We start from the raw sequence: 25146 nt of genomic DNA, 5'->3' as shown, positions 1-25146 counted from the left end.
TCGCAATCCTCCCAACCCCACCTTCCCCCGCCAGGGGTAAGAAATATCTTCGACATGGATATAATACACCTACATTGTTTTCTAGAAGCTTATGGAGTTTTGGACCAAGAAAGCCAGGAAGTTCTTCATTTGCTTGATAGAGGGCAATATAAGCCGATACAGTAAGGAAGACTGAATTAAACAATTCAAAGCTAGCATCAGGCAGCAGCATCGGGTCTGCTAATATGCGTTCAATGTTATGGTTAGTATGTGCGTGGATCAAATTTTTTTTCCATAAACATAGGAATTTGACTGTTGTTCAGTCTCCCGGGAGTTGTCAGTGAAGGTTAATAAACAGGTCAGGATGTTCCCGTAGTACATACCTAATAGCTATCAGATCGCTTCAAAAACGCTAGCGCAGGTGCAAGAGCAGTTCTTCTAGTGACCTAAAAAGCTACGCCCAGCTGTGTTTTTCTCATAACTTCCGCATTTCCTACTTATCGACAGTGAGACAGCCAACCTAGCCACCGAGGGTCTAAACACCAAATTATTCAACTTCGACACTCAAGTGGGTTTTCAGTGGGAGTGAAAAGCGATCCGAATTAACCGCGATTCATAGTAATCCCACAATCTTTGCGAAAGAGATGAATGAAGAACCTCTCCACAAACGCCCATTAGAGTCCACGGTACGTACCGAGAAACTATACCATAAGACCAAGGCTGCTTTGTGTGTTTCTTTGAGAGCTTTAGCCCTATTGGTCATATTATGTGGCTCTGTATCGGCTGCACTCGTGGGTGGGGGCCACCTTCCTCTTTCCGGCGGCTTGGCAGACAGAAGGTTCGATCGTTGAAGAGAAGAGCTTGTGTTTGCATGTTAATAATTTTTAATTTCATACACGTTCACTTAATCACTGGCATAGCTCGAGATATTGCCTATCAAGTTTCACTTTCGTGTTCTTACAGTAATATTCGAAATCAGTTATACCTCTGTACTCTTTCAACTTGATTGCCGGAAAATATACCCGATCAAAGCTAGGCCCTTTTGGGGCACCGCTCTGTACTGCCGGCAAGACTGTATCTGTATTTGCGTGGCTGAGTCATCGTTTCAGCACGGCATTGCTTGTCTCTCACGATGTCTCGTGGCTGTACTGTAACTTACAGATACCTTTTTGGCAAGCGGTCTGGAAAGCGGAGGTTGATAGTGAAATCCAATCAGAACTTACAGATCTCGGAATTAATTTCCGACAATCAAGTCATATGAGTTGGGAGGTATAACTGATTTTGAAAACTACTGTATATATGCGACGGTAGGACCGGGAGATCTACTGTATACGGAGGACGACTGTAGTTTCTTGAAAGGGAATTCTACTTCGAACTCTAACTGCGATATAAAATTTGCAGTGTTGTGTACCGAGCGGGAACTAACCCCGGACCGATGGCGGACCCACCTTTGGGGGCCTCCGAGCCCCCTCCCACAAACACCCAAGAAACCAACACCAGCTTCTCAGTTGAGGACTTCCAGCCTCGTGTCCCGACCGAGCCGCTTCCTCAATCCCGTAAGAGAACACGGAGCGGTGATGCTTTCGCACCATCGGATGGCACGGGCCGCGTTACCACCAGGGAAGTGTGGAAACTCATCGACAGCCTGAAATTAATCATACACCACCAAACCGCACTCATCGAATCCACTAAAACCGAGATCGAGGAGGTCAGACACGACCAGAATGTCCTTCGTGATCAGAATGATAAGCTCCACGAGGAAATCAGAGCTCTGCGAGCACAAATCGAAACCCACCCACCAGCACCTCCGTCCAGATCATGGGCCGCAGTTGCGGCAAGCGGCAGCGGGGCTTCCCCCCCACCGACCCACCAACGCCCCAACAAGGACCAGAACTGCGTCCGTATCAGCACCCAGCGATCGTTCGTAGACCCAGAGGACAACAATAACAGCGATGGAAACATCTTCGGCCGATACCTCCCCACAGATTCCGCTAATACCCACATCCGCTCCGCGCTAATGAACGCCCCATCAACCCAGGATGCGCAGGTCGCTGGAATTGGCACCACCAAGACGGGCTATGTGATTCGATTCAAGGACCCCGAGTCGGCCGAAGTGGCCCGCAACAACACTGAATGGTTGAATGAACTAGGAAATAGTACGAAACTGGTGAAACCGCGGTTCGGCGTCGTCGTGCACCGCACCCCAACAGAGGACTTTGATTTGGAGAATGCAAACGCCCGAGCTATTGAGAAAATCACGGAAGAAAACGACCTATCGGGACAGGGCTTCCGGATCGAAGAGGTGGCATGGCTCAAGAGGAAGGACAAGCCATTAGGAAAGTTTGCATCACTTGGGATATGGTTCGATTCTACGGAAGGAGCCGAACGCATCCTTAACAATGGCCTCTTAGTCGGCCAGAGATACATTGGTAGTGTAGAACGCCGCGAGATCAAGAAAAAGAGATGTTTTCGATGCCAGCGGTTCGGACACTTGGCGTGGTCGTGCAAGGAGACACCACGGTGCGGCCATTGTGCGGGCCAACACGAACGGCAACGATGCCCCCCAGGGGTCAGAGCCCGATGCCTCGACTGCAGCGGCGAACACCCAACTAGTGATCGACAGTGCCCTACCCCCGCAACTTCCAACCCCCGTCAATGTTAGAGACGAACCTACAAGTGCTACAGTTGAACATCATGAAATCGGGACCAAGGATGGAAGCGCTTATCAACGACCACCAAAGCCAAAACCTGGACGTACTCTTAATCCAGGAACCATCCATCACCGCCTACCAAACACACGTCAACCATAGCGCCTGGCGACTATATCGACCAACTGCCGAGACCGAGGGAGCTCGGTTTCGGAGTCTAGTCTATGTTAACCAGAGGGTCTCAACATCCTCACACCGACAGATCCCTTGTGACCATCCAGATGTTGCTGCCATCAAGATCTGGACGGCCGACTCTCAACTTCTTCTCTTTTCTGTTTACACTAATATTCGAAAACAGTTTCCCCTGCGGAGACTCGGACTTTCTCTCACAGAATGTAATTAAAACGATTTTTACAATGGAATGATCTAGCCATAAACTATCCTAGCAATGATTGGCTATCATCTCGAAGGTATATCCTATTCCGGTTTAGCTTCGTAACAGGTAAAACCCGAGAAACAACATGTGTGTGTCCAGAGGGGAAACTGTTTTCGAATTTCTCTGTACATCCCATGCGTCCCACTATATACGCCTGACAACGCGTCGGCGGAGCCAGCACTCACAGCAATCCAAGACACGATCACAGCTACTTTACGGGACGACCGACGGTCTACAAGCGTCGTCCTCGCGGGAGACTTCAACCGTCACCACCCAACATGGGGCGGTAACAGTATCCAACCGCGATTCATTGAAGACGCAAGCGAGTTGATCAACTTCTTTCAAGCGCACGGCCTACATAGCTGCCTCCCCCGGGGGACGGCGACCTATTGGTCTCTGAACGACCCGGGGAGACACTCTACTATTGACCAGACGGTAACGAATCGACCGGATCTGCTTATCAAATGCCATCTCTACCACGAAAATTACGGATCGGACCACCGTGCAACGTTCTCCGAATGGAACCTCAGAGCTCAGCGCCAACCCGTCGCTAAGGCAAAGAAAGCCTACGACCGTGCGAACTGGAGCAAGATAGCCGAAGACGTGCTTCAACAAATGGGCCCATGGAAGGAAGTGAAAACGAGACCGGCGCTAGATGAAGTAGTTAGAAGGCTCACAGAGGCAACCGCAACAGCGGTGGATAGGCACACTCCCGACCTGCGACCAACACCATACTCCAAACGCTGGTTTACCCCAGCCCTCAAAATACAGCAAACCGAAGTCAATCAACTACGTCGGATATGGCAAGAGAGCTGTGCGGAACTTGGGCGACACGACGCCCGCTCCATAACGCATTTTCAAGAGATGCAGCGCAAACGACGGTTATGGACCCGGACTATCGAGAAGGTGAAGGCGTCACATTGGAAACAGTTCCTTGACGAAGCTGGGGAAGGGAAACTCTGGAAAGCTGCCACCTACATGAAACCACGAGAAGCCTGGGGATGTGTGCCGGCATTGCACATCGGCACCAACGAGCTCATAGAAAACAAGGACAAAGCGCAGGCCTTCTTAGATACTTTCTTCCCGCAGATGGACGAACCTCACGAGGACTTGCCCGCCCAAGCACCTCTAGCACTTCCATGGCAACCTATCACTGAGCTTGAGATTCAACGTTCTCTCAAAGCCGCAAAAGGATCTACCGCACCCGGGGAAGACGGCCTGCCGACGCTAGTATGGAAACAGCTGTGGAGACACCTCAAGGTCTACATCACAGGGATCTTCACCGCGTCAGTCAATCTAGGATACCACCCGAAGCGATGGCGAAGCGCGAAGATTGTGGTGCTGCGAAAACCTAAGAAATCTGACTATTCAGTACCTGGGGCCTATCGCCCGATCTCGCTGCTTAACACTCTCGGCAAACTCCTTGAAGCGGTGATGGCACGACGACTGTCGTACCTCGCTGAAAAGCACGGCCTGCTACCTGACACCCAGTTTGGAGGACGACCAGGCAGAACGACCGAACAGGCCCTGTTGGTCCTCTCTAATGCCATTGACCGAGCGTGGTATAAACACAAAGTGATCACGCTAGTGGCTTTCGACCTGAAAGGTGCCTTTAACGGAGTCAACAAAGTGAGCTTAGACGCCTGCCTCCGGGCAAGAAGAATCCCAACCGTGGCGAGAAAATGGATTGTGAGCTTTATGAGCGACCGCCACGCCAGCATAGGATTTGACGACTTCCGCACCGAGGCCACACCACTAGCGAACGCGGGACTAGCACAGGGATCGCCTCTCTCCCCCATTCTGTTCACATTCTTCAACTCCGACCTGGTCGACCAACCTGTCGACTCTCACGGCGGTGCATCCGCCTTTATCGATGACTACTTCCGCTGGCGAGTGGGACGCTCAGCCGAAGAGAACCTAGCCAAGATCCAATCGGAAGACATTCCCCGCATTGAAGCATGGGCCCGTCGAACTGGGTCTTGTTTCGCAGCCGAGAAAACCGAACTGATTCACATCACCAGGAAAAGACACGAACAGCTTCAGGGTCGAGTAGTTATGAATGGGAAGACGATCGAACCGTCGCCCACGGCCAAGCTTCTAGGGGTGGTGTTCGACCAGGAGCTTCGCTGGAAAGAACACGTCCAGCAAGCGATTAAACGGGCAATCAAGGTCAGTATTGCTCTGGGCGGGCTGCGGCATCTACGCCCAGAACAGATGAGACAGCTCTACCAAGCCTGCGTATCGCCGGTCATGGACTACGCGTCGACGGTCTGGCACGACCCGTTGCGAGACAAGACTCACCTACGACACTTGAACACAGTCCAGAGAACCGTATTAGTACGGATCCTGTCAGCTTTCAGGACAGTGGCCACCACGACTCTGGAAGTAGAAGCACATATTGTGCCAACGCACCTCCGCCTCCGTCGCCGAGCGCAGAACACCATCGCAAGCCTTCACACTCTGCCGCGCGATCATCCGATCTGGGATACACTACGGCGAGCCCAGAAACGTAGGAACAATGTCGGGTCATACGCTCGCTTCCCACTGGCGGAAGCCCTGAAGACCATGAACCTAGAAAGATTAGATGAGCTAGAGACGATCGACCCACGTCCGCTACCACCATGGCGAACCGAGTCCTTCACGGAGATCGAGATCGGGTCAGACCGAGAGACGGCAAGAGAGCGGGCGGAGTCCGTGCGGACCACATCCGCTATCGTGGTCTACTCTGATGCCTCGGGACGCGAAGGCCACCTAGGCGCCGCTGCCGTAGCACTCGACAATGACCTACAAGTTGTCGAATCGAAACAGGCCCAAGTGGGACCGATGGACCGGTGGTCGGTTCACGTAGCAGAGCTGATAGGCATTTTCTACGCTGTCAGTATAGTGTTCAAGATCAGCCATCAGCGGCCAAGAACGGAACATAATGGAACAACAACGGCAACGATCCTCTGCGACAGCAAGTCGGCGTTGCAGGCGATCGAGAACCCAGGAAACAAGTCAGGACAACGCATCATCCACGCGATCCTCCAGGCGGCTGCAGAGGTCCAAGCAAAGGGAATTGCGCTTTGTCTCCAATGGATACCCGGACACTGCGACGATCCAGGGAACGACGCAGCAGATCGGTTGGCCAAAGACGCGGCAAGCCCGGGCAAAACACACCCCTTCCGCCCTTTGCTAACAAGGAAGAGAGCGCTTATCCGAGACAAGATCCGCGCTCAATGGGAGCGGGAATGGAAAGCATCAACTAAAGGCGGTCACCTGCGTAGAATTGATAGCACCCTACCGGCGGCCTACACCAGGAAGTTGTATGGGAACCTGCCAAGGGGGCGGGCGTACCTGCTGACGCAGCTACGCACGGGCCACAATTGGTTATCCACCTATGCCAAGACCTTCGGCTTCCGCGACAACAATCAGTGCGTGTGCGGCGCGCAAGAAACAGTTACCCACGTGCTGGTGGACTGCCCAAATCTGAGGGAAATCCGACGGAAGCTAAGGATTGAAGTTGGGGACGCGTTTAATAGCGTATCGAGTCTGCTGGGAGGCTCAACTGAAGGTGAGAGAGGTAAACCAGACACCGTCTCGCGGGCTAGGACGGTCAAGGCCGTACTAGACTTCGCTGAGGCGTCACAAAAATTCCAAAGTCGCGCGCCATGAGGGCAGCCTAATTACTTGAACGGCACCTGGGCCACGATAGGCCTTGACGAGGCTCCAAGTTCGTTTTCAGGAAGTGGGACATTACACTTGAACATACCAAGATATATATAGTTGCTGTATCCTGTATATCGCCAAAAGCGAGAGGTCAGGGTAAATGATATCATCCATCCATCCGTCTGTATCCCCTTTGGTCAACCGTTTTTTGGTTATGATTTTGGGGTAGCGGTAATCTGCTTGTGGTATATGCTTCCCGCATATATCGGTGGGATTCTTATAATATCAAAAACTCAATGGAAGACTGGAACGATGTTGTGATGATGTGATGATGTTTGATGCAAATAACGGGTGTCTAAAAGCTCTATATCCGAAGGAAACAAATATATTTGGGTTTTATTACAATGAATTCGAAAACGGCTTACTCCTAAGACACTGACGCTTTGTTTCTCAACTTATACCCAAAATCGCTCCCTCGTTTGCTCCTAGGAGCTTTCCATTCAAGACAATAGCGTGATGCTAGACTGCATTCGTTCTCCAAATCGCCTTAGACCAATACATACTAGTTCTCTCACTTCCGGTCCCACTGCCAAGCCATTACTGCGGATAATTCATGGACCGGGCCTCATTAAACTTGAGGGGCTCAGCGTAATCCAGTCACGCTTGGAGATAAGAATCTATGGATTTTTTTGAAGTCTCAGGGGATTGAAGTGCTTAGGTGTCAGAAAGTAGCAGGGTAGGTAGAGATTTGGCTCTCATCATCCTCTTTTTTCGAAAAATGTTAAGCGTACAGTGATTTTTAAGTAAATCACTCTCTACGTAAGCTTTTGTTCCTAGGAGCGTCCGATTCTCAGTGCAGCCGACCACACCTCGGGTACTAAAAGATTGCGCAGGGAGCCCGCGTCAGTTTCCTCACCGCTTTCAAAATGCTCTATATATTATATTCTCTGACACCGCACGTTTCTACTGCCAAGACCACGCCTCACAAAATCGTGAGTTCTTCAAGCACTGTTGCACCTTCTTAAACCTGAACCCACTTGAGTAAACCATGCATGCAAAGAAGCAGCAATTTGTGACGTTTTTACAAAACCTTGAACGCCTCCCTTTTGAGCTTCTTGAACAAATTTTATATTTCAGTCTTTTCTCCGGGCCATCTACGCTTAAGTCTCACTTTGTGCTACATATGATCATGCAAATTTCTCAATTGAAGCAATTTTCTCATCTTCAACTATCAATCCGGAATTTTATGACAACAAAGCGACTCCACCATGGGATACGGAAACAATGGGGCCTTTCACAGGGACTATGTCAGCGCCTATCAACGCCTTCGAAAAGCTACGTTAGAGCAAACGATCTCTCCATTCCATCCGTCTATGAAACTCCGGTTTATTTACTATACACTTTTCCATATGAGGCAGCAGGATTTCATATCATGGACCATCGCTAAGTGTCCTTCGTGCTTTCGGTTTCTCCTTCTTCATCGAACAATTTTGCCGTCCTATTACAACTGCGATGGCGAAAGTCTTCTTTACATGGCTCTTTTACACAAAAGAAAGGCCTCTGCCAAATTCATTACCTGCCGCTTGACCATAAATGACTTAGCTTCTCCTCTATGGTTGGCTAAAGAGCAAGTCGGGCCCTCGGCTCTCGATATCGCTCACTCCGACCTTGTTGTTATGGAGAAGGACATGCATTGGGGCATTTTCAAAAAATATCGGCAATCGAAATATTCTTATCACTCCTGCATGCTTCATTCTTTGAAGAAGCATCCGCAAAGGTCACAAATGAGGCGTTTCCATGTTGAGCGAATAATCCATGATCATCCAGGGATTATAAGCCACATTCACTCAACCCGTGTTCTTCAACGTACAACTTGATACGGGCATCGTGATGTGAAATGCTAGAGCTATATATATTCATTCTCGAAATCGCTTTACCCAACGCACACTACCATCTAGTTTAAAGCAAAGTATCGAACGCATAATTCGATATTTCCGATAGGCCTTCATTTTAATGACTCCGTCGAAATTGATTAGGTCAAATGATATTATCTATATTTCCTCATTTAGTATTTATCACGACTCAAGAATTGAAAATAATCGCAATATATGGACTGTGAGACTAGTGACTCAATACAGTGATCGGCTTGACCAATATACACTGAGTAATTATGTCCTGACGCCGCCAAGGCCTTAGCGGAGATAAAATATTGAAGCCGCATCAAACCGAGGGCCGCAGTATGATGCTACCGTATAATACGATGGCCATTGAGGTTTATCGTTCAACAGGCAAAGCATAGGATGTAATTTCGCGTGGCAAGATACAGGAACATACTGAAGCATCTGACTGTTGGCCCTTATTTTAATGTGGCTTGGTCAATAATCTATGCACGCTAAAGACTTGGTGGGGTTAGAAAAGAGTTAGTGTGCATTGGTCAGGCCGATTTCGAAAATCACTGTACCGATTTCGCCATGTACTTTGAAGTCCTTTGAATTTCATTATTTTTGGTTTTTTTGCATGGTGCCTCGACGTGTTCTATCCTCCGTCGATCATCATAATCTAATAAGTGGGGCTAACAGAAATAATCTTGCAAGAAATCATCAAGGTTTAATTGGAGGGCGTCCATTTCGGCGGCCTATTTATCCAACCTATCTTACCACTCTGTTAGTAAGTTGATCCTTGAAAGTCGTCTTGTAATAACCGCTGGTTTCCTTTCCAGGCCCATCAATATCGCACACCACCCACCCCACAACTATTATGTAGTGCAGACATGTCTTTCTTCAATTTGGAATTCTGCTGTTCAATGCTTAGGCGAACGATAGACTGATATATTCAGAAATATCATTGAGCGTGCCGTACGACCGGTAGAAAAGGGTAGAAAGCAAGTTATTTTTCTGGCGAAAGTTTCATATTGCACGATGCTAGAAGTAGGAAAGATTTATCATCATGCACCGGTAAGTAGTTTACGAGATTTAAGATTAAGTTGGGTGGTTAATATGGTCGTCGAAATGGAATAAGGCCCGCATTTACAAGTCTGTTCTTTTGAATGACTAAACCTCGATCGAATTCCAAGTCAAGGCATAATTGTTCCATATGCTCCGAGATCGCTCTTCTATAGTGAGGCAGAACTTGTCACATGCCCCATTCAATCACACACCACAATATACTTCTATTGACATTTCGACACAGCATGGTACACTATCTGCACATCTTGCATCGCCTGTCCTGTGAGAATAAAGCAATATTTACCAATAGTTCTCACAGCCAGGATATGAGGTGAGTGGGATGAGCTACGATAAATCACATGGTGCCACCGCTATATTGTCTTAGAGTGCAATTGGTTCAATAGTGCTTCGATATCTTATTAAGCCTAGTGTCTATAAGACAATTGGTTTGGCAATGTGTGAATCTGACCATGTGCAAAACATAGAAAGAGGTCATATCCAAAAACGAAGGGCTATTTCAATTTATATCATAAAGAGAATATATCAGGAAAATATGAAGATAGGAAACTACCTTTTGGAGGACACATAAAATGGGTTCATGATCTACCAAGACAAACAGTGTAACTCTTAGCAAACAACAGTAATGGACCTTGGTATGACGATTTGATAATATCCAAGCTTAGCATTCCTACAGTTCCTCATTACTCTGGGCACTTGGCTGTTGGTTGTAAGCCGGTTGCATGTGAGGTTGCTGGTTAGACCCAAAGAGAGAGGCTTGCGCAGGTTGCTGCACCTGAGGTCGGTTAGATCCAAGGAGAGATGGTTTCGTGGGTTGCTGCATCTGAGGTTTCTGGAAAGATCCAAAGAGAGATGGTTGCGCAGGTTGCTGCATCTGAGGTCGCTGGTTAGATCCAAAGAGAGATGGTTGCGCAGGTTGCTGGGTGGGGTGCTGGTTAGACCCAAAGAGAGATGCTTGCGGAGCTGCGGGAAGCCCAATTGGATTTCCACCAGACTTTATACTCAGGCCAGCCAAGCCCGAGATAGCATCTTCCAAAGCAACATTAGAATCATAAGTCAAAGCTTCTGAAATGAGTCTATCTGCTTCTCGTGGCGAGATAATCTTTTTCAGAGCCGATCGCGAGAGGCCAACCTCCATTAAGGGAGGATTTCCATTCGGACCTTCAAAGAAGAAGCCAACTAGCATAAAAGGATATTTATCGTGCGTGGGGTCGACCTCTCCAACAGCCACCCAATTGAGGCCGTATGTGCCAGCAAAATGGGCTCTAACGAGCCTTTGAAGGTTGATCAGTGCCTCTTCCCCTCGAAGGGTGTCAGGGACTCCGGCAGCCCTAGCTCCGTCAATAGCAAGTTGGCCCCCAGTAGCAGAGCTTGACATAAGACGTATTCTACCGCTATTGTCTTCGACTACGAAGCGCGCACCCATGAAGCCAAGTTGTTGGATCATACGTATTCTCTCTCCAGTTGATGTATACCCGGGGTTGATCGAACGTACAACCCGTCGAGGCACCAAAGCGATTGTTCTTTTATTGCTACCAGTACAGACAGGTTGGAGCTGGAGGTCTGCTTGGTTCAACCTATGGTGTGAAGCCGATGGTTGGTTTGAGTGAGAATTCGAGTTTAGTGGTTGAGAATCATTGTTCGGGTTGCTTTGAGGATTGGGGAAAACAGCCCATTCGCTTGGATAATGAAATTGGTTGCAGAAATTTTTAATCACCTGCATCTGAGAAGGCCCCAGGTCTGGGGATATAAAAATAGGTCTCCACATCGCCAAAAGTTCTGTATAGCGGATGATGCCGAGCTCGGGATCTTTCTCCATTAGAAGGTTTTCACCCTTTAACTTATTGTTGATTTCGTCAAGCACATCAGCCGCCTTTCGAATTTCTACAGGAACAGCTCCTTGGAGGAGGTTTGACCTGGGGTTTTTCTGAAGGCCAGCGTAAAGTAACTGTATGTGCGGTGTAGCTTGCTCATGGGCCTCTTTGTGATATGAACTTAGGTTCTCTTCAATATGTGGCTGGAGCCTAGATCCTCCTCCCTGAAAGAAATGGTGGTTTTTGTTCACCTCCCCGGGAAAGAGTCGCTCAAGCTCTGATCCAGCCCACTGTACCTCTTAGAAATAATTAGCAATATTTCGCAATCTATTCTTTAATTGTCCTCACTTGAGAAGGCCTTTTCCGCCTCTGCCTTGTCTGAAGCCGCAAACTTGTCAGGGTGAAGAACAGCCATCAGATGCTTGAAATTAAGATTGCAATCATCGGGAATGTTCTTTTCCCAAGCACGTCTAATAGCATTTGGGTCATTTGGGGGGGCATTGAGGATGTCTCTGATCATATTTTGAAGGTTCGAATCGCTGAGCTTTTTTGGCTCCCCTTCATCCGGCATGTCTATATCACCTGTTAGGCCCTCTGACGGAGAAGCGTTTGTCACTGAACCAGGGGGTGGCTGGGCCTGCCCTGGAGGAACGGCAGCCTGGGCTTCCCGTGGCGGAGCGGCGAGTTGGGCCTGCACTGGAGGAACCGCAGACTGGGCTGCCGCTACAGAAGCTAGACCCCCTGCCGATCCTCCGGTAAGATTAGCGTCAGATGTACAACGCCCAGGTGTGAGACACTTACCATGTTCATCAGCATGGGCATTAGAAAGCCCTCCCTCGCCCTGCTGCATAGACATGATGCAAACGCTATTTATAGTTCAATTATGGCGATATTGCTTGTTTGATCTGTCCGAGCCTTAGCTATGTTGGCCCCATATATGTCTTCAATGGTTAAAGGGACAGGCGTAGTATTCTTCTTGCATGGGGCTGTATTAAATCTGTACCTGAAATTAGAGCAGAACGGTGGTTCTGGGTACGTAAACAAATTTTCTTTTTTGGGTTTGACTTTGAAATATGGATTCTCTGTTTGGGAATATAAGAATGGTAGACATGAATCATTTTATATCTCAGAAGAATTGGCTAGCGTGATAGAGTGGGTTTCTTTCATGTTCGGGAATTTTAGTCTCCACCTTCATTGAACTTTTGCTAGACAAGCACAGCAAGCAGAAAACTGAACCCCCATAGATGCTGCATGCCTCAGCCCTCAACTTGCGTATCATTCCAAGCGAAATACGCTTGACTCATTCATAAATCTAATTGTGCATGTGGTCCAGGCTAGTTTAAATTATGTTGACTGACTACACTGTCAATATTGCATCCACATTTTCAATCCGTAGTGATAAGAGATGCTTGGCTCCCAAATGAAAGGGCGATCTTTTATCATGATTTGGTCATAAAAACCGAAAAGAACACCCCTTAGCTGTCAACAGCTTTGCGGGGCACATCAGATTTGTGGTCTATGTAGATGGAATTTGCATAAGTAATATTCGACTGTAGGTCGTGCTGAGAACCAATCTACATATAATAGAAAGCCTGGAATAGAAGCCATAGTTCCGAAGTCTCTCCTATAGGCCTTATCAAGATCCATGAGCAAATCAGTATCTTCTACTGATCATTCTGAGTTCTCAAGAGAGGTACAGGGAGGATCGAAATTAGATTCACCACTTGCACACAGAGATTCTTTCTCGAACCCAAATCAGAAACACGCTAATCCGTTTCGGACTTAGTCGGTTTCAAGCATTGAATCGTATTGAAAGTCAATATCACGTGTTGTATTATAAACTACCGTACTTGTAAGACTCGTACCAAGAATACTTACATTTGGCGGAGCTGGTCGACATTCCTTCCACTTGTCTCAATATTTTGATGCCTGATGTTTGATAGAGCGATGGGGCTAATCTATTTCTATATATGCACACTGAGTCATTCTGTGACGGAACTGCCTTTTGGGAAGTACACATGAAGCTCAAGATACAATGTGTTCTGAACCCCCTGAGCGTATTATCTACATGTATACACCATGTGGGTCCCGCGCAGATCATATCTCCATCCTTCATGTATGTCCGTGACAGTCTTCCGGAAGGCAATTTAATTCCTAGGAATTTCTCTTTAATTTCTCTTTGGGGTAAGAGACTGCTCGGAGCATGAGTCCTTGAACACCGGCTCCTGGGAGCTACTTCCCTTCATGGAAGATTTGGCAAGAAAATGTGGCATTCACGCGTGACTGGCCGCGAGTGCGAGTCAGACCTAATGCATACGCTCGCGGGGTGCTGTTCATGAACCTTTTCAGTCCGGGGTAATAACTGCACTGCCCCTTAGAGCTATGTGACGCGGCCTAGGGCAAATTTCATCTTCCTGGTCTAAATTATCAAAAAATTGGCGCCTTGCTGTTTAATTGTTGCGCACTATTTTTATATAAAAAGCCCTATGTCCACTCTTCTGCCTTTATTTGCAGTGGAACTTCTCTTGTCTTCCAAAATAACCTAGCCTCTCACCAGCCGTTTCATTCGACTCAAACTTTTACTTCAGAATGGCTTCCCACTCAGCTCCGTTTGCAATGCCCTCGGATAGTCCTGCTCTGCTACAGTGCTTTTTTGGCGACTTTGATTATGTCAAAAGTTTAATGAAGGAGACGGCTGCCCTGTTGGCTGTTGAGCCCATAATACAGAAACGATCCACTGTATACATACCATCACCCGTCTCCGCCTTTCTCTGGCATCGTCTTTTGACGACCAGGGCTTCCTATGAAGCTACAGACGTAAGAGAAGCGTATCTGGCAGGTTCTGTTCTTTTAGGCTAACAAACTTTGCAGGAGGATTTTGGGTCGTCTTATCGAAGACTCACGGACGGAAAGAGCGTTACTGTCAAGCTATTCAATAAAGCTAAACTATCTTTCTTTGCCACCCATGAGATATGTATAATTGACCTGAGAGGTTTATACTTGCCTTTCAATTCTATCTCAAATGCAAAGAACACAGTTGTCTGTGGTCCATTGAAAGGACGCTGGCAGGTCGATGAGCTTGACACCCTCAGACGCCGTGGATGGACTGTCCATCACTACGTCGATGGTGAGTTGCTTGATGATACTTCAGATTTGAAGCTGGAAGTGGAACTATCCTTAGAAAATGGGCGTCCATTCCTCGATGAGTACAGCACTGTAATTGAGTTCAACGCTGAGGAAGATGAAGCGCTGATATCTACGAGCACAAAGCTGAGGGTGGAAGACGACACCGGAATTGAAGTGGATTTATTCGGGCTTGACCTTTAATGCAGCATTGAATGATACTTTCCGTTGTTTTTGAAATGAGATTTGATCTTCAAGATCGAAAGAGTTTCCTTTGTCTGCAATTATGCCTTCTAGAGGGCCTCTACAGAGGAAGCTGAGTTTATAAGCAATGTATTAAAGGTCTAGTTGTTATGGATCTCGTCGTCCAGATTGATTTTCTAATATATGACTCAAAGCTTTTTTAAGACAAAGCTGTTTCCTCAAAATTAAGTTTCAAGATTTATGTTGAGCATACGAGATTAGACTATAGCAATTGTCACTTGCGCGTCTTCATATATTTGAAGCAATGTGATAATTGAACAACTTTGATCAACAGGTGTGATTTCCCAACCAGCAAACGGAGTAGTGATAATGAATCCGTTTATTTCGAAGGGTGCATACTTGGGGTATTAATAACGCGAGATTGTCGAAGTCGGTTGTTGTTGATGTCAGTCAAAGGTGTCAAATGGTCTGGACTGAAGTTTCATAGAACAGGCCGAAGAACGTTGGAAAACAGCGTTCAAAGCAAGGGCGCTTATTGTGCATGAGAAAGATGCTTCTTCAAAGAAGATAAAGAATAGAGAGGTCGTTTATGATGACAGCCTTTTCAACAAGCGGAGCGTGCAGTACATAGAGCATAGGGAATGTCATCAACTATCTCAGTGTAATATAGCAGTAAACAAGCAATTTAGTGATGGCCGAGAGAGCGGAGTGTAGATTAGATGAAATGATCAACATACTCAACGTGATTTGAGGAATTTCTGATTTATCTTTAATTATTTTGCACAAAGACTGCTCTTAGAGTTAAACATAACCGGACGAATAGAGCTACAGGCCAAAGCAGTTGAAAACGGTGTAAAACATTTATCCAAGCCTTGTTTAAAGCATTATATATCTTCCATGGAAGGCATAAATAGGTTGGATTCCCCTTCTACGTACGGATGTCAAAGGGAAACTGAGTTTGACTGGAAGCAGCGTTATTTTTCAGAGACATATCTTTATCACTTCAGTGGGGAAATTTCTTCCAACATTTAAACCGATATCATGGGACGGGTTTTGAACATTTTTACAAGAGCTCAGAGAAAGCACCGTGCCAAAAAATTCGAACTCAATCACGTGCCATTGTGTACGCCTCAGTCATACCTTGATAAGAAGATTTTCTATTCCGACTGGAAGCCTAGGCCAGAATGGGAACACCATAGAGGCCAGGACTTTGTTGGGAACAGTTGTTGGATTTTCACGAGCCCAGATCACCCAGGCCTCCGTCTTGACGAGATGCAACTAAAGCTTTACCGAAACCTTTCCTTCCGACCAGTATTCGAGAATGGCGAAATAGAATACAAGCATACAGGGGACCCTCCACTTGAATGTATCACGAGCCCAATTGCTTTGGAAAACGCGAAACCTTATTGCGTCGGGAATTATATTTAGTCGACGTCGTGCGCTGGAGCGAGGGTTGCTGTGCCTTGTCCGAGGCTCCTTGCTTTGGCTCCTCTTTTAAAAGATAGAGTCCTGACGCAGAGTACCAGCGAACTTTGATTTAATGAGGGCTTTGAAGGTCCAATTCGATCTGATTCCAGAGTTTCCGAACACATTACCATTGCGGCAACCAATGGAGAAATTTTTCAAGAATTATTCGGAGATCGACATTGAAATGTGAAGATGAGATTCCTATGAATGTCTCATCCAGGATACAGTAGCATATACATACATCTTCTCTTCACTAGAATTGTGACGCTGTTTACCATTTCCCCGTTCTAGTATGAAACAGACAAATGACATTTCCTTCCCGCAATCTTATAGAAATGACATAAGCATAAAATATGGTCTTAACGTTAACTAACTGTCAAGACGCCACTTACATGTCGTGCTGGTCTCTATTGACTTATCAATCTAGATTTGAAATACTTGGTAAAGAAGTGAGGCTATCCAATCAGATGTGGTCATTCCATATCGACAAGAATGTAGATTAGCTCCAGGCTCGTGCATCCTGCGTCATTTTCTAAAACCGGTTGGCATAGAAACATCCAATGCAGCATGTTCTCATAGTATTTATTGAGGTGAAATAATGGCTTCTAGGCATCTGCACACGAGCCTGGAGCAACAGCTTGCCTCCACCCGGAAGGAAATAGACGCGAAATCCCAAATCCCACAGGTTTCCAAAGGCAAGAAATTAATGTTTTTCGAGGTAACACGAGCAAAAGTGGAAAGAAAATCAGATTCAACTGACATTCTCAGGTCGAATGAAAAATTCAAAAGTATATAAATTCATCTTATTAGAATTTAGCTAATCCAACCGTCAAATCGTAACCTTGTTGTACAGTAGTATTCGAATTCAGTTATATCTCCGCACTCCTGCGACTTGATTCCCGGATAATAGATCCGGCAGTTATGAGCCTTGATTGGACAGGTGATATGGGTCCGCTTTTCAGACCGCTTTTTTAGACTGATAGGTGTATCTTACAGTACAGTAGGATAACACCACTGGGTGTATTTTACACGAAATTGGCTGTATCATGCGAGAATGCGCCTTGCCTGTTCCTCTCTTTCTTCTGCCACAGCCGAGGGAAGGTGGGGGGTCCTGTGACACGGCTACACACACATGACCTGGTACGACGTTCTCACCATTGGCCTGTCTAGCGCTTTCTCCATACTGTTCCACATTATCTACCAACGGGTGGATTTCTTCATCACAGAACAATGACCAACGCATCCGAAGCAAGTGCTGAGCACTTCGTAGCCAAGTAAGTACCTGAGATGTCTGTGGGAAGTGGTTATCTGACCACTTTATTCTCTAGTTTCCTTCACCTTTATCAAGGCCCTTCCGTCAAACTTCGAATACAGCCTAGCAACAAGGAATATGTAATTTCCAAAAGCCTTCTCTGCGCGGAATCGCCGGTCTTCTCAAAAATGTTCAACAGTGAATTTCTAGAGTCACAGCAGCAGACAGCCACTCTAGAAGAGACCGAGGACGATGTCTCGGTGCGTAGCCTTGAAGCACTCTTTCAATGGCTATACCAACGCACTGTCAGATTTGGGATAGAAGACCCAGGAGAGCATATTTCGGCCGCCATGGAGCTCGCAAGGCTTGCAGACAAGTACGATATAATTGAGTTGGAAACTACAATGGCCCAATACATCAAGAACATCTTAAAATACAACCCTCATCCACAAAACAACATTTCTTGGCGACATGTTGATAGCAACACTTATTATCTCACACATGATCACATTGCCTCGGCAAGCTTGTTGCCTCAAGGGCATCCAGTGCGAAGTGTTCTGGCTGCAGCATCCGTTGAAGGCTTCCTTCGAAGCGCAAAGCATAAGTTCAGCGAAGAGGTTCACGCCTACCCTTCTTTCGGAGCTGATCTTCTCCAAGAAACTAGGCTTGTCCTACATAGGGTGGAGCCCCTTCGGGCTGCCACTTTTGAAGACCCTATTAGCGGAAAAAGATCAGAGCTAAACTCGAACGTATTTAACTGGGAGTAAGCCGGTTCCATGAATGAAAGGTTTCCTCATCAAGGGCGTTTGTGTATACAAGACAAGGAATATTGGCATCTAAGAACGTGGCTCCTGGCAAAGTCAAGCTGTCGGAATCCCAAAGTTGGCAAGATATGCCAAAAGCCTGGGCCATCGTAGACCAGATCCCTACTGTATCAAGTAGTCCATCATATACACTTTCTGTAGTACTGTGATAGAAGGAATGACCGCGGACCATTCATTTCACCGCCAATCGCACCTGCTAAAGACGTGTCTCTTGAGCTGCATCACGTGGTTATAGAAGCATGTTAGATATTTTGCTAATATGTAATTTCTAAGCAGGTAGAATCTCTGCAATCAAAGTAGGTTTAATAGGTAACGCACGAATAGCCTTTTCGTACACCTGCCACAATAAATGCAGCGAGGCGGGCTTCGCACTGCAAGATAGTCCGCTTGGGGATTGGCAAATACCAAGGCTTGGCCCTTCATTTCAAACCAAAAAATTTCCCTCCGTTCACCATATGTGGTGAATTGTGTAATGTACAGGAAGCGAATACGAGAGTCCTCGTGAGTGATGATGAGCAAAAAGTGCAAGCCTCGTAAGAAGAAAGCGAGACGAGCGTTTATAATCACGCTTCTATCTTCTATTGTCTGGACATCGAAGTGGGCAACCCATGTAAATTAGGCTCGAGGGAGGCTAGCTGGCGATCTTGCCAGATCGCCTGATTACAAAACAATTCTGATTAATTAACGTTACGGTAATATAACGATGACTCATTAATAGTGATACAATCAATACGATAATAGTTCTGCCAGAATTATTAGACGGTGAGCCAAACCGGCCTAGTGCGTGTCGGAATTAGTTTATCCGAATCAAGAAGTAAGAGTATGGAGGTATAACTGATTTCGAAAACTACTGTATCACCCAAGTTGGTTGACCCGTCTGATTCCACCGCCACCTGTTCCGGGTTTGAGCACAATGTTTCCTGGAAAAGATCAAAGTACAGATATCTTCGGATTAGCATCTGAATGATCAATCAATGAAAAGATCAAACAGGAGAGTCCTCAGGCCAGCGCCTGTCCACGGAGTTCAATTTTCGAACTGTCCTGTTTACCGCTCTGATAAGCAGATAGGTCTCGAACGTTTGATGACCGCTTTCTACCGCTGCGTAGTTTGATATTGTTCTGCTTCAGAAAGTCGTCCGCAACCTGCTCCGCTGTTGCTCGGAATTGAACAAGTTGCATTCCAGATTCCCAGGGAGATGTCACGGACGTAGGCGAAGACTCTGGTTTGATTGTGGTCTCTGAATCCGTGCTGTATTTGGGGATTTCAATAGAATTCGAAGGCCCTGGTGACTCATCTTTCACAAATCTTTTAATACTTTCGTCCAAGTCATCGCTGAAATCTATGATATGGGCGTCGTCCATGTTAAAGTCGGCCTTGATACCAAGCCCGTCAGCCTCATCGAGATCGCTATCGGAGTCGATACCGGAGTCAGCCAAGTTTGAAAACGGGCTTTTTGACACCAGATATTTGTCTTCAGAGTCTGAGGGGCCGTTTGAAATGGTCTTGGAAGTCGGTAGAAGATGTAGTCTGTCAACTTCTCGTTGACGCTTCTTTGATTCTTCGCTCTCTTTAGCCGCAATCAGATCTAGCTCTTTGCGTTGCACTTGCTCAAGTTCTCTTTTCTTTTCCCGATAGGCCATGGCTGCAAGTCCATCTGCCACCCCAAGTCGGTAACTGAATGTGGGTGTGCCGCCTTTATAGGCACCCGCCCAATCCAGGATTTGGTTGTGAGCGAACTGAAACCCCATCGCTGCCGCAACAGTGTTCTTGGCAATTCCAAAAAACGTCCACTGTAAACTCGTGCCAAAATCGGTCGAAAAGGATTTGCAGTCGAATAATGTACCCATTGTTGTCGCCAACTTCATCGCGAAAGCCTCCTTTATAACCCTTTTCGACGAGCTCGCGGTCCTTACAATGCTCACAACGCTCCGTCCACCATAATGTGCCTTATTGGTGTTGTCATCACTGGCCATAAGGTCCGCTTGGGTCACATTGTGCTGGCTCATGAGCCTTTGAGATAGAAAGAGGGCGGCTTTGGCTTCCGCTTCTGACGTGTTGGCATGGTAGGCGCGACTTAGACATTTTTGGATCCGATCCAGAATCCTCTTATCGACAGTTGATGTAGCCTGGCTTTGACTTTCGTGAGCAGTTTCAATCACGGTTGCTTTCTGAACAGGCTTTCTGGCGGATCTCTTTCTTTCCGTTTGGGAGGGATGGGCGGCCATTCCGGGTATGGGCATGTTATAAGTTGAGGATGAGATAATGATCGGGAGGGAGGGGATAGAGAGACAGAGAGAAAGAAATTTACGCTACCTTTATAGGACCTTTGCTTCACGTGATTCGTTACCTAAAGTTGCTAGTGGTGTCTTCAGGTTGACTCCTTCAGTTGTTGGCGCGCAACCGTGCGCACATTGTGAAGAAAAAGGGCTGATGCGGTTGGGTGTGTAATGCTTCCCCTTTGTCCATCATGTAGAGAGAGCCACTGGAAATAAAAACATAATCATGTTTAAGTATACCCTGGTAAAGGAAAATGGCTGGGAATTTTGAGGGCTGATAATTAATCGGGTCATCGAACGCGGCCACTAGGCGATGTCCTAGTGGCCGCGTTCAACGACCCCACTATAGGTCAAATCAGCAAGCCTACTTGGATGACAAGTCATGGCTAATGGGTAATTTCAACCCCTTCTTTGTTTGATGAAGATGACAGAAATCAGTGACCAACACTGTATGGGTTCCAGAATGGTAATAATAAACTCTTTAACTAACTAAAAACTAAGAAACTGGCAATCTTGTAGGACATGCTGACAAAGAGTAATATGCACTTTTTTGTGAGGTGTCTGATATTGATGTCGTAAGATATTCTGGGTAAATACCCAGAAATCCACATCCAGATCCACCATATCTCTGACAAAAGATGCTAAAATTTCAGTTTGAATTTAGTAGCTTAGAGGTTGGCAGCAAGTGGTTGAGATCATTGGCTTTGATGTTTGCGTACACACACACACAATTCATTAACGCCCGGCGGCTCAGCCGAAAGGGCAACTATCTCTGATCTACTATGCATGTCATAATATATATAGAACTGTAGTCTTGGTGGTCGTGCTTTCCCCCACAACCCTTGTGCAGACATTGTACCCGAGCCAGAGACTGGACCAGCTGCTGCCGACGCCGGAATTTCAACAATTAAAGTTGGCAAGCGAGATTCCCGCCGCCGAGGCAATGCTGTCACATTGGTCCCCACCAGCCACCATGTGGAAGGACTTGCAGTTGGACACCATACCCGCCTGGATCGGGTCGGGCGTGCTGATGCCATTGCCAGCGGTGGTGGTCGATGGGGTGGTCGACGTGACAAAGGTAGTCGAGGTCGTGGTGGTGGTGTTGCAAGCGCCGCCGAAGTTCACCTGGACGCAGTAGTAGAACCCAGCAGCCAGGTTGCAGCCTGTTCCGACTTGGAGGGTGAAAGGGTTCTTTGCAGAGGTTGGTTAGCTCTTTGAGGATGCTATAGAAAAGATGTCAAGGAAGGGATGTGGCTGACGCAAGGCTCAACGTCGGCCTCCGTGACTTCCCACATGTTTTCCACCATCGCACAGGTCATGCCGGAAATTGCAGACGTCCATTTGCTACAGGATGCAGTCGTCCCGGGGGCGGCAGTGCCAGGGGAAGCAACGAGATATCCTGAGGTGAGGCTAGCCGTAAGGCTGACGGGAGTAGCCGTGGTGAACAACATGACTGGCGAGAGAGTTCCAGTTGGCGACTATGGAGAGGTGATACTGAGAGAGCGACCTCCATGGTCATATATTATTCGCATGACTGGTACTCTATTCTCCTTGGCTTTAACTGTTCAATTGTCAAAAAGTACGATTGTCTGAAGACTGCGGGTTGTTAGCGTCGTTGAGGTTACATTACCACCGATATTGGACAGTCTTCTTTGTTTCGTCTAAGCTGACCACATTATGACCTTGTCCGATATCCAATAAATCCAACAATGTCCTTAATTTATTTGCCCCCATTCTTTTTCCACACTTTTCTCCCCAGCAATGTCTGGGATTGAGATCCTGCCCGACGAGCTTATTCTCCAACTCACCTTGCTCTCATCAGAATCATCTCTCGCCGCTTTGGCGCGGACAAACCGCCATCTCCAACAAATCTGCACCTCTATTCTATACCGCCACAATTTGCTCCACAACAACAGCTCCGCTTTAGAATGGGCGGCACAATCCGGCCGTATTGACACACTGCAGAAGGTGCTGAATGCAGGAGCCTCTTTACCCAAGAAACAGGCCAAGGGCGAATCTCGCGAAGAAGGCCCGCTAACCATCCAGTTTGGGATCGAACGTCTGCACAAATTCCACAACTTCCGGCCACATCCGATTTCGCTAGCAGCCCAGGCGGGCCATTTGCACATCGTCCGCTATATGGTCGATCGTGGGGTCAGTCCCAACACCAAAAATCCTGAGTGGTTTACACTGCTGGCACTAACCGCTGCCCATGGCCATGTTTCTCTGACCGAGTACTTGCTGCACGTGGGTGGCAGGCAAAACATTCGCGCTTTGTAACCCTCCGACCTGTGGGGCTGGCAGCAATTCAGGGGCATGGGGATATAGTTGAGCTTCTCCTGTCGGCTCTGCAGGAGATGGGAACGAGGAAAGCAAAGCAGATTTGATGAAAGAGGCTCTTTTCGCAGCAGTGAAGGCGGGGCACGTCCCTATAGTCCGATTGTTGTTTACGCATGGAGTGCAAGTCAACCTCTTTGGAAGTTGTGGTCATTTTCAAGGGACCCTCTGTTACTGGCGGCGACCAATGGGATGAGCGGTTTGGTGTCGCTATTTCTTGCGTACGGTGCGGATCCAAACTTGATACCGGTTTCACGAGGGTCAGAGACACCGTTGAAGGCGGCGGTGACTCAAGGCCATGAGCATCTACTTCTGCTCTTGGTCCAGGGAACGACGAGGCTCCGGCGCACCAGAGTATTGGCCTTCACTGTGACACATGGGATCAGAAGCATGGCGGAGACATTGCTTCGAAGCAGTACACCTCCCCAATTTGATCCATTCGAGATACAGTACCACGTTGCACGGGGTGGGACCACGAGGACTCGGTACAGCCCTTGCTGTTAGTGGTGCTGAATAAGAGGCTAGAGCTAGCAGAGCTGCTGTTGGACTCAAGCGGGGATACAAACGTGCGGTGTACTGAATGCCCTAGGGGCAGATTGAGCAAGCCATTCGACCAATTCCTATTTTGGGCCGTAGAAGACTACCATGAAGCGATGGTAGATCTGCTCCTGGAGCGTGGCGCATACCCGGAGATTGAGGATAATATGGGACGCCCTCCGCTCACATACGCCGTTAAGGGCGGACATGAGGCCGTTGTTAAAAACCTGCTAGATCATGGGGCAAATCCACACCGTGCAGTAGATCATAGTGGCAAGAAATTGTTGTTGTTGGGGCGAATGAAGCAAACTATACGTGCTCAGCTACAAGTGGCGGAGGGGAGATGGGAATGTGCCGGGGTTCTTAGAGCGAGTATCAGGAAAGCCTGTCATTCTGCAGGTGTCTTATCAACATCTGCTCGTTCTATCCTCTCATGATTTTGCAATCATTTTTTGTGGGTGAACGATCACGTAAGACAATATCCTCTAGATTTGCCGTGACACTCGTGACACTAGCTGCCAGGGTTGTTGAGGCTAAGAATTTTTTGTCTCTTCTCTGCCACTATTTTTTCTTCCATTTTTTGGTTGTTTGTTTTTTGAAAGTTGCACCAATCGGTGATCGAAGATGGACCCCCTTTTAAGCGCGAATATCGTCCGTCAGGAAAATGTATGCATAAAAAGTCTCAGGCGTAGGAACTCATTGCATTGCCTCAATGAAATCTTTTGTATTCCAGTCAAGTGCGCTCTAATAACGCGGTGCCTGTATTTTGCCCACAACTTTGCAAAAATGTTTACCTCATCTTTGTTTTCACTCTCAATTGGATGGAGCTAATCAATAAAATGTTCGGCTCTCTGTAGTAGGAGGTCCTTTCTAGACCCTCACTTTGAGCCTGTTTTGGGGGCGTTTTTGTGCTTGTTTGCCCCTCAGGTCCTCGCCCGTTCTGGTAGTTTGAAGTGGGAACATCACTGTCGGGTTCATTAATATGGGATTTTTGACCTAAAATAGCCTGACTAAATCGCCTGGCATCTTCACTTAGCCTCTGACGCTTCAGATCATGGATGAAAACTTTCGAACCACCCTCAAGAGAATCATGTCAATACTCTGTGTGTGAACGTATACTCTAGTGCATGTAACAGATATTTAAAGCCGCAAAGTGTGCCCCTCATTCCTTTAATTCACGTCAAAAAATACATCATCCGTGAGGTCTTTCGAAGATGCATTTTTTCTTGACAGTAATTCTAGCTATAATTCAGGCAGGCGCCTCTCAAGCCGGGACACTTGAGGTCATAGATAATGATGGACAGTGTCTGATATGGTCCAACGATAACTATGGCTGCACGGGCTACTCTTCGTCTTTTGGCCTTCTCGCTGGAGCTGATTGTTCAGGTGAGCACCTTCATTGAACCTTAAGACCCCTATTTACATTTTTCTAGAGCTCAGTAAACTTGTCAAGGGCAATCGCCACAATTTTAACATGCTCACTGTCGACGTATGCGGTACAGAAGACGGCTTGCCTGTTGCTTGGCTTCAGGTGAATCACACGGGATGGGTCACTTTTACCAATAAGAATGGGAATCAAGCGTCCTGTGTACTTAATGACGGATTAAAGACCGGTAGCTGGTGTGTTGCGATTGACA

At 47.2% G+C, this 25146-nt stretch overlaps 7 protein-coding genes across 7 annotated transcripts; 3 read left to right on the top strand and 4 right to left on the bottom strand.

Moving 5' to 3' along the window:
- Window positions 1–10344: 10344 nt before the first annotated feature.
- Window positions 10345–11100, bottom strand: N7511_004301 (putative glutamine rich protein; the record flags this gene model as incomplete). The annotated part of the gene is made up of 1 exon (XM_057126726.1): window positions 10345–11100. The coding sequence occupies one exon, from the start codon at window positions 11098–11100 to the stop codon at window positions 10345–10347; it is 756 nt and encodes a 251-aa protein (XP_056985616.1).
- Window positions 11101–11822: 722 nt separating this feature from the next.
- Window positions 11823–12344, bottom strand: N7511_004300 (J domain-containing protein; the record flags this gene model as incomplete). The annotated part of the gene is made up of 2 exons (XM_057126725.1): window positions 11823–12229; window positions 12290–12344. The coding sequence occupies 2 exons, from the start codon at window positions 12342–12344 to the stop codon at window positions 11823–11825; spliced, it is 462 nt and encodes a 153-aa protein (XP_056985615.1).
- A 1733-nt stretch (window positions 12345–14077) lies between these two features.
- N7511_004299 (uncharacterized protein) lies at window positions 14078–14815 on the top strand (the record flags this gene model as incomplete). Its single annotated transcript, XM_057126724.1, has 2 exons — window positions 14078–14305; window positions 14360–14815. 2 exons carry the CDS (start codon window positions 14078–14080, stop codon window positions 14813–14815), a joined length of 684 nt encoding a protein of 227 aa, XP_056985614.1.
- A 2697-nt stretch (window positions 14816–17512) lies between these two features.
- Window positions 17513–18301, top strand: N7511_004298 (BTB/POZ domain-containing protein; the record flags this gene model as incomplete). Its single annotated transcript, XM_057126723.1, has 2 exons — window positions 17513–17556; window positions 17611–18301. 2 exons carry the CDS (start codon window positions 17513–17515, stop codon window positions 18299–18301), a joined length of 735 nt encoding a protein of 244 aa, XP_056985613.1.
- Window positions 18302–19357: 1056 nt separating this feature from the next.
- Window positions 19358–20584, bottom strand: N7511_004297 (DUF2786 domain-containing protein; the record flags this gene model as incomplete). Its single annotated transcript, XM_057126722.1, has 1 exon — window positions 19358–20584. One exon carries the CDS (start codon window positions 20582–20584, stop codon window positions 19358–19360), a length of 1227 nt encoding a protein of 408 aa, XP_056985612.1.
- Window positions 20585–21535: 951 nt separating this feature from the next.
- Window positions 21536–22086, bottom strand: N7511_004296 (uncharacterized protein; the record flags this gene model as incomplete). The annotated part of the gene is made up of 2 exons (XM_057126721.1): window positions 21536–21826; window positions 21895–22086. 2 exons carry the CDS (start codon window positions 22084–22086, stop codon window positions 21536–21538), a joined length of 483 nt encoding a protein of 160 aa, XP_056985611.1.
- Window positions 22087–22396: 310 nt separating this feature from the next.
- On the top strand, window positions 22397–23946 carry N7511_004295 (ankyrin repeat domain-containing protein; the record flags this gene model as incomplete). The annotated part of the gene is made up of 3 exons (XM_057126720.1): window positions 22397–22911; window positions 22990–23387; window positions 23423–23946. 3 exons carry the CDS (start codon window positions 22397–22399, stop codon window positions 23944–23946), a joined length of 1437 nt encoding a protein of 478 aa, XP_056985610.1.
- Between the last annotated feature and the right edge of the window lie 1200 nt (window positions 23947–25146).

Source organism: Penicillium nucicola (assembly GCF_028828085.1).
Source record: "Penicillium nucicola strain IBT 29836 chromosome Unknown utg000003l, whole genome shotgun sequence".
Taxonomy (NCBI): Eukaryota; Fungi; Ascomycota; class Eurotiomycetes; order Eurotiales; family Aspergillaceae; genus Penicillium; species Penicillium nucicola.
This window is presented reverse-complemented; position numbering and strand designations above follow the sequence as displayed.